General features: G+C 52.2%; 1 protein-coding gene across 4 annotated transcripts in view; it reads left to right on the forward strand.

Moving 5' to 3' along the window:
• The window catches only part of DNM2 (dynamin 2), a 72,053-nt gene that overhangs the window by 50,621 nt on the left and 5,841 nt on the right, over positions 1-15,591 (forward strand). Inside the window, exons 14-21 of one of the 4 annotated variants that reach the window (XM_069767121.1) lie at positions 219-230; positions 1,653-1,766; positions 3,386-3,495; positions 4,145-4,256; positions 6,724-6,888; positions 6,971-7,206; positions 7,290-7,541; positions 8,496-9,780. In XM_069767121.1, the coding sequence (XP_069623222.1) occupies positions 219-230; positions 1,653-1,766; positions 3,386-3,495; positions 4,145-4,256; positions 6,724-6,888; positions 6,971-7,206; positions 7,290-7,541; positions 8,496-8,565 (1,071 nt within the window). In that variant the 3' untranslated portion in view covers positions 8,566-9,780. Of the gene's footprint in view, positions 1-218; positions 231-1,652; positions 1,767-3,385; positions 3,496-4,144; positions 4,257-6,723; positions 6,889-6,970; positions 7,207-7,289; positions 7,542-8,495; positions 9,781-15,591 lie in introns of those variants that run through there. The other 3 variants (XM_069767123.1, XM_069767122.1, XM_069767124.1) reach the window with 3 other exon arrangements.

A 15,591-nucleotide genomic window follows, 5' to 3' on the forward strand; every position in this document is an offset into this window, starting at 1 on the left:
TTTGGGGATGATGGGAGTTTTAATATTAACTGTATATTAATTGCATGTAATTTTCTCCCCCTCTTCTCCTTCTTTTTTTGTTTTTTTGCTGCTGTTTCATCCTGTTTTACTTCTCTCCATTTCCCTTCATAACTCTCTCTCTGGCCATAATCTCCCCCCTCGTCCTGTCCTGCGCTCTCGCGCCCCTAATCTTGTGACTGCTGCTATACTTAACTCAGGGAGAGATCTTGGTAAGTACGTGCTGCGTGTGAGAGCGGCCATGCTTTGCCCATGGAATGGAAACCACTGCATCACTGGGGTACGTAACATTGGGGGGGGGGGGGGGACAAGCACACGCTCGTGTACCCTACAACCAAAGGACTTCAGGCTTCGCCTGCCGGTGGAGGCGTCAAGGTGACCATTCATGACTCTGATGGAAACCTGCCACCGCCCGCCGGAAGAAGCAGCCATGGAGGACATCGGCAGCACTATGGAGGAGCGCCACTCCATGGTCCGTTAGGTGAGCGTGGGCTTTTTATATTTTTAAAGTAAAACTATTACAGAGGACCCCTTTAATGGTCTCCTCCATGCCCAATCAGGGTTATCCATACCAGTGCGTGATGGTTTCCTTTCTTGGCCAAGGAATGGTTCCTTTTTTTTTTTTGCAAAATGGAAATTGGAACTGCTTTGACTGTGCGGCTTCTTCTTGGCTTACGTCCCCCTCTCCCCCTCGCCTTTATATCCATTCACTCTGTGCCAACCGTCCGATTGGTGGTCTGATAATCAGACGGGCAGTGCCCTGCATGCTTCACAAGGACAGTGTGGGCATCACTGATTCTACGGGAAGGGTGTGTGGGATCCGCCATCCACTCAGGTGCAGGAAGGGGCGAATGTGATGGGCGCGGTGCCGGGTGCTAGATTTATGCTCCGTCCCGGTTGGTGTGCCAGGAATGGCCGTAAGTGATCATGCGCTTGATTGGCCGGTCATGTGCTCCTCCGTCAGCTGCACTCTGCGGCGTAACAGGTTTGGAAAGTACGGTAAGTGCCGTCAGTATCACGGGGCTCTTATAGACCAGACCCCCACCAATTCTGGGTCACCTCTACCGTGGTCGTCCACTTTCCCAGACTCCTGAATGGCGATACACTGACACATCTGTGGAGTCATGTCATTCCAGCTAGCTCTCCTCCAGTAGGAAGGAGAATGCCCTACTTTGCTTCCTTCTGGAGGACAGCTTTACTAGGCTGCCATTCAGGATCCTGGTACAGTTTGGTGACAAGTGTCGCTCCAGCAGAGGCCTCGTACGTCAGAGCCGTCCTGCATAAACAGCCATTTTCTTGCCTGTTGCGTCCAATCAGAGATCACTTCTGTGATCTTGGAAAGCTGAGCTCTGATTGGCCGCCACGGCTAATGAGGGGCATCGTCTAACTTCACCCCAGACCCCCGTCTAGTGTTTGGTGTCTGTGGTGTAGGACTTGTGAACTTACCCGCACCGGCGTTCAGGTCACCCATCACTGGGTATACGACAGAATGGCCGCCCGTGTCCTAGAGCCTTTTGTGTAAGCAATGCTCCCCCCTCCAACTGCCTAGGACCCCCAAGTGATGTTTCCTTTTTCCCCATCCCCCCATCTTCCACTTTTTTTTTCCCCCCCCTTCCCCCTTTTTCTCTCCGCAGGTCATCAGGAGGGGCTGGTTGACCATCAATAACATCAGCATCATGAAGGGGGGCTCCAAGGAGTACTGGTTCGTGCTGACGGCGGAGTCCCTGTCCTGGTACAAGGACGAGGAGGTACAAATCAGACGGGGAAGGAGTAGAGGGAGGGGGGTGTACACATTTTTTTTTTTTTTTTTCTTTATTTAAAATCCATATGGTTTCCATCAGTGACACAACGTGTGCACAATCCCGGTGGGCGGCGCGAGCCTCGTCCTCATCCTCTGCGCTCCTCCGTCCCAGTTTAACCAGTGTGTAGACTACTGTTCACTCTGTGTCCAACGAACACGTAGTCTGAACACTGGGAGAACGGGGTCGGAGACTATCCACGTCGGTCATTCCACAGGGGGCTTCTCGGGGTCGATTCCTCACACACAGACACCAGCACCTAGAGCCTGACCAAAAGTGACAGAAGGCTGTGGTTAACCCTTTATAAGCCATGCCCAATTTGCCCTCCCAGAAAAATGCAAATGCAATCATACTGATTTCCCCTTGTTAATTATTGGCATTGTCCTTCCCTCCTCTGCAGTGTGCCCACCAGCGCACCGTGCTCATCTCGTCGTGCCCACCAGCGCACCGTGCTCACCTCGTCGTGCCCACCAGTATGCAGTGCCCACCAGTATGCAGTGCCCACCAGCGCACCGTGCTCCCCTCGTCGTGCCCACCAGTATGCAGTGCCCACCAGCGCACCGTGCTCCCCTCGTCGTGCCCACCAGTGTGCAGTGCTCTCACCAGCGTGACGTGCTCCCCTTGTCGTGCCCACCAGTGTGCAGTGCTTTCACCAGCGGGACGTGCTCCCCTCGTTGTGCCCACCAGTGTGCAGTGCCCACCAGCGCACCGTGCTCCCCTCGTTGTGCCCACCTGTGCGCCATGCTCCCCTCGTTGTGCCCACCTGTGCGCCATGCTCCCCTCGTTGTGCCCACCTGCGCGCCATGCTCCCCTCGTCATGCCGACCTGCGCGCCATGCTCCCCTCGTCGTGCCCACCAACACGCCGTGCTCCCCTCGTCGTGCGCGCCGTGCTCCCCTCGTCGTGCCCAGCAGCGCACCGTGCTCCCCTCGTGCCCACCAGTGTGCAGTGCTCTCACCAGCGCGCCGTGCTCCCCTCGTTGTGCCCACCAGCGCGCCGTGCTCCGCTCGTCGTGCCCCCCAGCGCGCCGTGCTCCCCTTGTCGTGCCCATCAGGTCTAAACGCTATTTTCTGCTGCCCACCTCTCATCTGTAGTCGCAGATGTCGCCAATCCTCGGTTGAGCCGGAGAGCGGCCGCAGGGTCGTCCGGGCTGCCCATGACGTGGCATCGTACTGCTCCGAGGTTCGGGAACACATTTGTGGCTCTGCAGGAAGTGCGGGAGGAGGGGTTAGGAGGCCGCTGGTGGGGGGACCCACCGCCTCCATCACCCTTCACGGGGCCAAAAATCCTCCCAGACACTTAAACTGTTCCAGATGTTTCGTCTCCAGCCCAAACATATGCTCCCTTTCCCTTAACCCCTCGCGCTCCATCCCGGGAATGCTCACATTGGGGAACACCAATAACCTTCTGCACAAGTGTTGGTTTTGTTTTTACCATTTTATTAAAAGTTAAAGAAAAACTAAAAACGAGTAAGTTTCCCGCCAGCGCTGAGCAATGAGGCTCCACATTGTTCCACGCCGCCGTCATGTCTGTGCCGTACCGTGACCGGCTCTTCCGTGCCCCCTGCAGGAAAAAGAGAAGAAGTACATGCTGCCGCTGGACAACCTGAAGATCCGAGACGTGGAGAAGGGCTTCATGTCCAATAAACACATCTTTGCTATTTTCAACACTGAGCAGCGGTGAGTGGTAGATAGGAGGAAGGCGAAGCGATTGTTGCTGCCCATCAATCCGGAAAGGGTCATGGAGCCATATCGCAAAAAAACTACTTGGAGTCCATCATACAGTGATAACGCCAAGTGGGAGAACACTCAGGAGTGGACGTCCCAGCAAATTCAGGCGTGCAATGCTCAGAAATTGCAAAAACAAACAAACCCAAGAGCTATTGCTCAGACTCTAAAGGCCTCAGTTTTCCACCTGCTGCTTCTGTGTGTTTATCTAGATTTTGGTTAATAAGTAATGACATGGTGTCATCGTTATATGATGATGTTTGATGGAGGTTATAGTTACCGATTTGTAAGACAAGACCTTCTAAGGAGCAGATGGTTTTGTTTTTTTTCTATGTTCCGAGAGATAAAACCAAAGAATTTGTAGCATTTTCACAGGACTTTATGTTGCTCCAGCACATCTAAACTAAAAAGTGAAGCAGCTTGATTAAAACGCTCCTGCCGCTTTGTGTATGCAGCCCCTATGCAGACCCCTGTGTTCCCATGGTTGCGGAGTACATGCCCTGTGGTGTCTGACCCTGCAGTTGTTGCTCTTCGGTGGGACCTGAGGGGATGAGGGGTCTCTGCACAGGAGGCTGAACTTCTTCCTCCGCTGCCTTTCCAGGAACGTGTACAAGGACCTGCGTCAGATCGAGCTCGCCTGCGACTCACAGGAGGACGTGGACAGCTGGAAAGCCTCGTTCCTCCGAGCCGGGGTCTACCCCGAGAAAGACCAGGTGAGCCGCCCGCAACCTCTCACCCCACCTGACTGAGGGCGGCACTGTCACATTGGGCGATTCCCTGTACATGCTGTGGGTAGTAGTCCTCTCACATTGGGGCAGTAGTCTGGATGCTGTGGGTAGTAGTCCTGTCACATTGGGGCAGTAGTGTGGATGCTGAGGGTAGTAGTCCTGTCACATTGGGGCTGTAGTGTGGATGCTGAGGGTAGTAGTCCTGTCACATTGGGGGCAGTAGTCTGGATGCTGAGGGTAGTAGTCCTGTCACATTGGGGCTGTAGTGTGGATGCTGAGGGTAGTAGTCCTGTCACATTGGGCGCAGTAGTGTGGATGCTGAGGGTAGTAGTCCTGTCACATTGGGGGCAGTAGTGCGGATGCTGAGGGTAGTAGTCCTGTCACATTGGGGGCAGTAGTGCGGATGCTGTGGGTAGTAGTCCTGTCACATTGGGGGCAGTAGTGTGGATGCTGAGGGTAGTAGTCCTGTCACATTGGGGGCAGTAGTGTGGATGCTGAGGGTAGTAGTCCTGTCACATTGGGGGCAGTAGTGCGGATGCTGTGGGTAGTAGTCCTGTCACATTGGGGGCAGTAGTGTGGATGCTGAGGGTAGTAGTCCTGTCACATTGGGGGCAGTAGTGCGGATGCTGTGGGTAGTAGTCCTGTCACATTGGGGGCAGTAGTGCAGATGCTGAGGGTAGTAGTCCTGTCACATTGGGGGCAGTAGTGCGGAAGCTGAGGGTAGTAGTCCTGTCACATTGGGGGCAGTAGTCTGGATGCTGTGGGTAGTAGTCCTGTCACATTGGGCGCAGTAGTGTGGATGCTGAGGGTAGTAGTCCTGTCACATTGGGGGCAGTAGTGTGGATGCTGAGGGTAGTAGTCCTGTCACATTGGGGGCAGTAGTCTGGATGCTGAGGGTAGTAGTCCTGTCACATTGGGCGCAGTAGTGTGGATGCTGAGGGTAGTAGTCCTGTCACATTGGGGGCAGTAGTGCGGATGCTGAGGGTAGTAGTCCTGTCACATTGGGGGCAGTAGTGCGGATGCTGAGGGTAGTAGTCCTGTCACATTGGGGGCAGTAGTGCGGATGCTGAGGGTAGTAGTCCTGTCACATTGGGGGCAGTAGTGCGGATGCTGAGGGTAGTAGTCCTGTCACATTGGGGGCAGTAGTGCGGATGCTGAGGGTAGTAGTCCTGTCACATTGGGGGCAGTAGTGCGGAAGCTGAGGGTAGTAGTCCTGTCACATTGGGGGCAGTAGTCTGGATGCTGTGGGTAGTAGTCCTGTCACATTGGGCGCAGTAGTGTGGATGCTGAGGGTAGTAGTCCTGTCACATTGGGGGCAGTAGTGTGGATGCTGAGGGTAGTAGTCCTGTCACATTGGGGGCAGTAGTCTGGATGCTGAGGGTAGTAGTCCTGTCACATTGGGCGCAGTAGTGTGGATGCTGAGGGTAGTAGTCCTGTCACATTGGGGGCAGTAGTGCGGATGCTGAGGGTAGTAGTCCTGTCACATTGGGGGCAGTAGTGCGGAAGCTGAGGGTAGTAGTCCTGTCACATTGGGGGCAGTAGTGCGGAAGCTGAGGGTAGTAGTCCTGTCACATTGGGGGCAGTAGTGCGGATGCTGAGGGTAGTAGTCCTGTCACATTGGGGGCAGTAGTGCGGATGCTGAGGGTAGTAGTCCTGTCACATTGGGGGCAGTAGTGTGGATGCTGAGGGTAGTAGTCCTGTCACATTGGGGGCAGTAGTGTGGATGCTGAGGGTAGTAGTCCTGTCACATTGGGGGCAGTAGTGTGGATGCTGAGGGTAGTAGTCCTGTCACATTGGGGGCAGTAGTCTGGATGCTGAGGGGGTAGTAGTCCTGTCACATTGGGCGCAGTAGTGTGGATGCTGAGGGTAGTAGTCCTGTCACATTGGGGGCAGTAGTGCGGATGCTGAGGGTAGTAGTCCTGTCACATTGGGGGCAGTAGTGCAGATGCTGAGGGTAGTAGTCCTGTCACATTGGGGGCAGTAGTATGGATGCTGAGGGTAGTAGTCCTGTCACATTGGGGGCAGTAGTCTGGATGCTGTGGGTAGTAGTCCTGTCACATTGGGCGCAGTAGTGCGGATGCTGAGGGTAGTAGTCCTGTCACATTGGGGGCAGTAGTATGGATGCTGAGGGTAGTAGTCCTGTCACATTGGGGGCAGTAGTGCGGATGCTGAGGGTAGTAGTCCTGTCACATTGGGGGCAGTAGTGCGGATGCTGAGGGTAGTAGTCCTGTCACATTGGGGTCAGTAGTGCGTAGTCGGGTGGCTGGGGTCTGTGGACGGCTGTGACGTGGGGATGTCTCTCCACATAGTAGGACGGGGCCCATTAACCTCTGGCTCTCCGGCTGTAGTGAGACTACACGTCCCATCATGCTGACCCCCGTGCTTGGCACGTGATGACGTATAGAGGGTCCGGGGTGAACTGATTATTTCTTTTCTCCATTCTGACCTTCAGACCGAGAATGAAGACGATGTCCAGGAAAACACGTTCTCCATGGACCCTCAGCTGGAGAGACAGGTGGAGACCATCCGAAACCTGGTGGACTCGTACATGGCGATTATCAACAAGTCCATCCGGGACCTGATGCCAAAGACCATAATGCACCTCATGATCAACAACGTGAGTCGGCGCGGAGGGACAGGCGGGCAGCGGCCTCCATCGCTCCCCTGGGATAAGTCACCTGTTTCATTGTCTCCTGCAGACAAAGGATTTCATCCACTCGGAGCTGCTGGCGTTCCTGTACTCCTCCACCGACCAGAACAGCCTGATGGAGGAGTCTGCGGACCAGGCGCAGCGCAGGGACGAGATGCTCAGGATGTACCATGCACTGAAGGAGTCCCTGAACATCATCGGGGACATCACCACCAGCACCATCACCACCCCAGTGCCCCCGCCGGTGGACGACACCTGGCTGCAGAACTCCAGCAGCGGCCACAGGTCCGGGCCGGGCTCACGCGTGGCACAAAGCTTCTGTGCTAGAACCTCACAAGTAATGTCTTTCCTTTTATCCTTTCCCACAGTCCGAATGTACAGAGGAGACCGGTTTCCACCATTATGCCCCCAAGCCGCCCGCCCGCAGTTAGAGGTCCGACTCCCGGGCCGCCGCTTATCCCCATACCTGCAGGAGGCAACATGTATCCACCCATCCCGTCCCGCCCAGGGCCCGCGGCCGCCGCCTTCCCCACGGCTAACAACGACCCATTCTCTGCACCTCCACAGATCCCAAACCGGCCGGCTCGTATACCCCCGGGTGTGCCCCCCGGAGTGCCAAGGTGAGTAGCGCCCCCTCTGTTTTCTATGCTGTGCCTGCTGATTGCTGCAGCGCGGCTTCTCTGTAGATGAATGATCTGCTGATTATCTATACACCGGGGGTCTCGGAGAGCAGCGGGTCCACCATCCAGTAGCCACACCTCCCTCCTTGCGAGGACAGTAGCTTTGTAGTTCCCTACGCTGCCCGGAGGGGTGTAGTGAGACTACAACTCCCATCATATCCTGGAGAGGTGGAGGACATGGGTCCACCAAACAAAAGCCACCCCTTAGCCTATATTAAAGGGCCCTATAAAGGGCATCCCCCTTTATGACATCATGCTTTTTTTCTGATGCTGCCCCATTAACTATTACACGATGTAGCGGGTGTATGATTACACCGCCAGCTTTCCTCTAATTGCCGCTAAGGCTGCTGCCAGTCCCTTAAATGCCTGCTGCCCCAGGGGTGCATGAAGCGCCCCTCGGCCCTTACTCTGCCTGATCGGGGGGGTTGCGATGGGACGTGAGCAGCTGGGGCAATGGTGAAGACCCTCTGTGTAATTTTACGGCCAGGTCGAGCATCCTAGAAGACACATACCTTTCCCTGTATAGTGCAGTACTATAGATCTATAGCAGTGCTGTAAAATAAAAAAAATGTCATCTGCACGGTAAAAAAAAAATTGAACCCCCGTAAATTGCCATTTTGTGGTTATGCCCCTTCCCCCTCCAAAAATGGCTTTGTAAGAAAGGGTCCTGAAGGGGTTAATGGCCATATATAAAGGGGTCCCTGTATTTGGGCCGCGCACCCGTGGGGCACAGAGATGATTCATGTACAGAGAGCTGCAGTCCGTCCTCGTGACCTGCATGGAATCCGTCTTCCACACCCTAACCATATCTTTCTTTCGCTTTCACATCCCTAAAACCTCTTTTTTTTTTTTGCCCCTTTTTCTTCCCTTTTTTCATTTTTTTTCTTTTTGCAGCCGGAGGCCTCCCGCCGCCCCAAATCGGCCCACCATTATTCGACCTGCAGAGCCCTCCCTACTAGACTAAGCCTCGGGAGGGGGAGATTAGAGCAAAGTTTTCCGCGGTTGCAATCCTTGTTCGGGAGCCGGGGATTTTCGCGCAGAGCGCACAGACACTGTAACGCCACCCTGGTGCCTAATCTGTCCCCGCTGTCGTCACCACCAACGCTGCCGCCGACCAGTCTGCTAGGACTAGACTTCATACACCTCCACGTGATCCCTGACTGGCACTGGCTTCCCGAAAATGGCGGCCGACCGGTGTCTATTACGCACGCATTTGTCACCTGACGGCTCTTCAGTTGTTGGAGGCAACTACAACTCCCAACACGCTGCGTTGTAGTTTCCTCCTAACAGGTGAATGGCCCCAGGCAGCGGCCCGTACGCTCTGCAAGGGTTAAATGAGAAGCAAAATGTATGATCTGATGTCAGATAAGAGAAATACAGGGTTAAATTCAAGGTGGGGGGGAAAAGTGGAACGTAAAGACCCCCAGTAAGTCCTGATGTGCCCCCCACTCAGGCCCTGCCTATTCCGAGCGCGGGCTGGGATGTTTCTATCCTCATGTACAGTTTTTGGATCTTTCCCCCCGAAAAAAAAAATTTGCATTAATTTTCGTATATATTTAACAGTCGCTATAAAACCTTATATTCTCCGAAGATTTTTTTTTTTTTTTCCTCGAGACTTTAGAGTTGAGATTCTCTATAAATCAGTGCCTTGTATGCTTTACGGGTGAGGGGGCGGAGAGGCGGGCATGGTGCGGAATCCTCCTCATGGGGGCGCTGGTGGTATAAAACTTTACAGACTGCTAGGAGCTGGATATGGCGGCATAATGGGGGCAAGGACTGGGAAGTGTCCCCTCCAAAAGTGACAAATCCTGCAGTCCCCCCTTCCCCCCGTACAAGCAGTCTGTAGAGTAATAGCCAAGTGCAAATGTCCGCTGTACACATTGGGGGCAATATATAGAGAGGGGCATGTAGTACCAGGCCCGGAATAGGTACAGTGCCAGGGGGCACCGAGGGGTCAGGTCACACGCTGCCCCACTGAGGAGGCTCCGATCATGTCTGCATCTCATCGCCCGCAGGAAGAGAGGAAGCGTCATGGACTCTGTGACTGATCTTTTTATAGTCGTAAGGAGCAGCTGGTTTGTTACCACCGAGAAAAACTGTACAATATTCTACCTTCCCGAATCTGTACCTTATTAATAAACTAAAATAAAGGGAACTTTATTCTCCTGGTGATCGGTGATTTCTCTTCTGGGTGTCTGCCTCTTTACTATGGGTGTGTAATTATTGTCTCCTATTACTGTATTCTGTTACTCCATATATCCCCCTATATCTCCTCCTATTACTCCATATATCCTCCCTATATCTCCTCCTATTACTCCATATATCCTCCTATATCTCCCCCATTACTCCATATATCCTCCCTATATCTCCTCCTATTACTCCATATATCCCCCCTATATCTCCTCCTATTACTCCATATATCCCCCTATATCTCCCCCATTACTCCATATATCCTCCCTATATCTCCTCCTATTACTCCATATATCCCCCTATATCTCCTCCTATTACTCCATATATCCTCCCTATATCTCCTCCTATTACTCCATATATCCCCCTATATCTCCCCCATTACTCCATATATCCTCCCTATATCTCCTCCTATTACTCCATATATCCCCCTATATCTCCTCCTATTACTCCATATATCCCCCTATATCTCCCCCATTACTCCATATATCCTCCCTATATCTCCTCCTATTACTCCATATATCCCCCCTATATCTCCTCCTATTACTCCATATATCCTCCTATATCTCCTCCTATTACTCCATATATCCCCCTATATCTCCTCCTATTACTCCATATATCCCCCTATATCTCCCCCATTACTCCATATATCCTCCTATATCTCCTCCTATTACTCCATATATCCTCCTATATCTCCTCCTATTACTCCATATATCCTCCCTATATCTCCTCCTATTACTCCATATATCCTCCCTATATCTCCTCCTATTACTCCATATATCCCCCTATATCTCCTCCTATTACTCCATATATCCCCCTATATCTCCTCCTATTACTCCATATATCCTCCTATATCTCCCCCTATTACTCCATATATCCCCCTATATCTCCTCCTATTACTCCATATATCCCCCTATATCTCCTCCTATTACTCCATATATCCTCCTATATCTCCTCCTATTACTCCATATATCCTCCTATATCTCCTCCTATTACTCCATATATCCTCCCTATATCTCCTCCTATTACTCCATATATCCTCCCTATATCTCCCCCTATTACTCCATATATCCTCCCTATATCTCCTCCTATTACTCCATATATCCTCCCTATATCTCCTCCTATTACTCCATATATCCTCCCTATATCTCCCCCTATTACTCCATATATCCTCCCTATATCTCCTCCTATTACTCCATATATCCCCCTATATCTCCTCCTATTACTCCATATATCCCCCTATATCTCCTCCTATTACTCCATATATCCTCCTATATCTCCTCCTATTACTCCATATATCCCCCTATATCTCCTCCTATTACTCCATATATCCCCCTATATCTCCTCCTATTACTCCATATATCCTCCTATATCTCCCCCTATTACTCCATATATCCTCCTATATCTCCTCCTATTACTCCGTATATCCTCCTATATCTCCCCCTATTACTCCGTATATCCTCCTATATCTCCTCCTATTACTCCGTATATCCTCCTATATCTCCTCCTATTACTCCGTATATCCTCCTATATCTCCTCCTATTACTCCGTATATCCTCCTATATCTCCTCCTATTACTCCATATATCCTCCTATATCTCCTCCTATTACTCCATATATCCTCCTATATCTCCCCCTATTACTCCATATATCCTCCCTATATCTCCCCCTATTACTCCATATATCCTCCTATATCTCCTCCTATTACTCCATATATCCTCCTATATCTCCTCCTGTTACTCCATATATCCTCCCTATATCTCCTCATGTTACTCCATATATCCTCCCTATATCTCCCCCTATTACTCCATATATCCTCCCCTATATCTCCTCATGTTACTCCATATATCCTACCCTATATCTTCTCCCCTACATCTCCACATCGCCTCCTGTTACTCCACATCTCCCCTACATCGCCTCCTGTTACTCCACTTCTCTTCCCCCTACATCGCCATCTGTTACTCCACATATCCTCCCCTAAATCGCCTCTTGTTACTCCACATCTCCTGCCCTACATCGCCTCCTGTTTCTCCACATCTCCTCCCCTACATCGCCTCCTGTTACTCCACATCTCCTGCCCTACATCGCCTCCTGTTACTCCACATCTCCTCCCCTACATTCGCCACCTGTTACTCCACTTCTCTTCCCCTACATCGTTCTTCCCCCACATCGCTCTTCCCCTACATCGCCTACTGTTACTCCACATCTCTTCCCCTACATCGTCACCTGTTTCTCCACATCTCTTCCCCCTACATTGCCTGTTACTCCACATCTCCTCCCCTACATCGCCACCTGTTACTCCACATCTCTTCCCCTACATCACCTCCCGTTACTCCACATCTCTTCCCCTACATCACCTCCCGTTACTCCACATCTCTTCCCCTACATCGTCACCTGTTTCTCCACATCTCTTCCCCCTACATTGCCTGTTACTCCACATCTCCCCTCCCCTACATCGCCACCTGTTACTCCACATCTCTTCCCCTACATCACCTCCCGTTACTCCACATCTCTTCCCCTACATCACCTCCCGTTACTCCACATCTCTTCCCCCTACATCGCCTCCTGTTACTCCACATCTCCTGCCCTACATCGCCACCTGTTACTCCACATCTCTTCCCCTACATCACCTCCCGTTACTCCACATCTCCTCCCCTACATCGTCTCCCGTTACTCCACATCTCTTCCCCCTACATCGCCTCCTGTTACTCCACATCTCCTGCCCTACATCGCCTCCTGTTACTCCACATCTCCTCCCCTATATTCGCCACCTGTTACTCCACTTCTCTTCCCCTACATCGTCACCTGTTACTCCACATCTCCTCCCCTACATCGCTCTTCCCCCTACATCGCTCTTCCCCTACATCGCCTACTGTTACTCCACATCTCTTCCCCCTACATCGCCTCCTGTTACTCCACATCTCTTCCCCTACATCGTCACCTGTTGCTCCACATCTCTTCCCCCTACATTGCCTGTTGCTCCACATCTCCTCCCCTACATTCGCCACCTGTTACTCCACATCTCCTGCCCTACATCGCCTCCTGTTACTCCACATCTCCTCCCCTACATTCGCCACCTGTTACTCCACTTCTCTTCCCCTACATCGTCACCTGTTACTCAACATCTCCTCCCCTACATCGTTCTTCCCCTACATCGCTCTTCCCCTACATCGCCTACTGTTACTCCACATCTCTTCTCCTACATCGTCACCTGTTTCTCCACATCTCTTCCCCCTACATTGCCTGTTACTCCACATCTCTTCCCCTACATCGCCACCTGTTACTCCACATCTCTTCCCCTACATCACCTCCCGTTACTCCACATCTCCTCCCCTACATCGTCTCCCGTTACTCCACATCTCTTCCCCCTACATCGCCTCCTGTTACTCCACATCTCCTGCCCTACATCGCCTCCTGTTACTCCACATCTCCTCCCCTATATTCGCCACCTGTTACTCCACTTCTCTTCCCCTACATCGTCACCTGTTACTCCACATCTCCTCCCCTACATCGCTCTTCCCCCTACATCGCTCTTCCCCTACATCGCCTACTGTTACTCCACATCTCTTCCCCCTACATCGCCTCCTGTTACTCCACATCTCTTCCCCTACATCGTCACCTGTTGCTCCACATCTCTTCCCCCTACATCGCCTCCTGTTACTCCACATCTCTTCCCCTACATCGTCACCTGTTGCTCCACATCTCCTCCCCTACATTCGCCACCTGTTACTCCACTTCTCTTCCCCTACATCGTCACCTGTTACTCAACATCTCCTCCCCTACATCGTTCTTCCCCTACATCGCTCTTCCCCTACATCGCCTACTGTTACTCCACATCTCTTCCCCTACATCGTCACCTGTTTCTCCACATCTCTTCCCCCTACATTGCCTGTTACTCCACATCTCTTCCCCTACATCGCCACCTGTTACTCCACATCTCTTCCCCTACATCACCTCCCGTTACTCCACATCTCCTCCCCTACATCGTCTCCCGTTACTCCACATCTCTTCCCCCTACATCGCCTCCCGTTACTCCACATCTCCTGCCCTACATCGCCTCCTGTTATTCCACATCTCTTCCCCCTACATCGCCTCCTGTTACTCCACATCTCTTCCCCCTACATCGTCACCTGTTGCTCCACATCTCTTCCCCCTACATTGCCTGTTACTCTACTTCTCTTCCCCCTACATCGCCTCCTGTTACTCCACATCTCCTCCCCTACATCGTCACCTGTTACTCCACATCTCTTCCCCCTACATCGTCACCTGTTACTCCACATCTCTTCCCCCTACATCGCCACCTGTTACTCCACATCTCCTCCCCTACATTCGCCATCTGTTATTCCACTTCTCTTCCCCTACATCGCCTCCTGTTACTCCACATCTCCTTCCTTGCATCGTCACCTGTTACTACACATCTCTTCCCCCTACATCGCCACCTGTTACTCCACATCTCCCCTACATCGCCTCCTGTTACTCCACATCTCCTCCCCTACATCGTCACCTGTTACTACACATCTCTTCCCCCTACATCACCTCCTGTTACTCCACATCTCTTCCTCTACATTGTCACCTGTTGCTCCACATCTCTTCCCCCTACATCGCCTCCTGTTACTCCACATTTCCTCCCCTACATTCGCCATCTGTTACTCCACATCTCCCCTACATTCGCCACCTGTTACTCCACATCTCCTCCCCTACATTCGCCATCTGTTATTCCACTTCTCTTCCCCTACATCGCCACCTGTTACTCCACATCTCCCCTACATCGCCTCCTGTTACTCCACATCTCCCCTACATCGCCTCCTGTTACTCCACATCTCCCCTATATCACCTCCTGTTACTCCACATCTCCTCCCCTACATCGCCACCTATTACTCCACATCTCCCCTACATCACCTCCTGTTACTCCACATCTCCTCCCCTGCATCGTCACCTGTTACTCCACATCTCTTCCCTCTACATCGCCACCTGTTACTCCACATCTCCCCTACATCGCCTCCTGTTACTCCACATCTCCTCCCCTACATCGTCACCTTTTACTCCACATCTTTCCCCTACATCCCCTCCTGTTACTCCACATCTCTTCCCCCTGCATCGCCTCCCGTTACTCCACATCTCCTCCCCTACATCGTCTCCCGTTACTCCACATCTCTTCCCCCTACATCGCCTCCTGTTACTCCACATCTCCTGCCCTACATCGCCTCCTGTTATTCCACATCTCTTCCCCCTACATCGCCTCCTGTTACTCCACATCTCTTCCCCCTACATCGTCACCTGTTGCTCCACATCTCTTCCCCCTACATTGCCTGTTACTCTACTTCTCTTCCCCCTACATCGCCTCCTGTTACTCCACATCTCCTCCCCTACATCGTCACCTGTTACTCCACATCTCTTCCCCCTACATCGTCACCTGTTACTCCACATCTCTTCCCCCTACATCGCCACCTGTTACTCCACATCTCCTCCCCTACATTCGCCATCTGTTATTCCACTTCTCTTCCCCTACATCGCCTCCTGTTACTCCACATCTCCTTCCTTGCATCGTCACCTGTTACTACACATCTCTTCCCCCTACATCGCCACCTGTTACTCCACATCTCCCCTACATCGCCTCCTGTTACTCCACATCTCCTCCCCTACATCGTCACCTGTTACTCCACATCTCCCCTACATCACCTCCTGTTACTCCACATCCCTTCCTCTACATTGTCACCTGTTGCTCCACATCTGCCCTACATCACCTCCTGTTACTCCACATCCCTTCCTCTACATTGTCACCTGTTACTCCACATCTCCCCTAC

This window comes from Ranitomeya imitator, chromosome 4 (assembly GCF_032444005.1).
Source record: "Ranitomeya imitator isolate aRanImi1 chromosome 4, aRanImi1.pri, whole genome shotgun sequence".
NCBI lineage: Eukaryota > Metazoa > Chordata > Amphibia > Anura > Dendrobatidae > Ranitomeya > Ranitomeya imitator.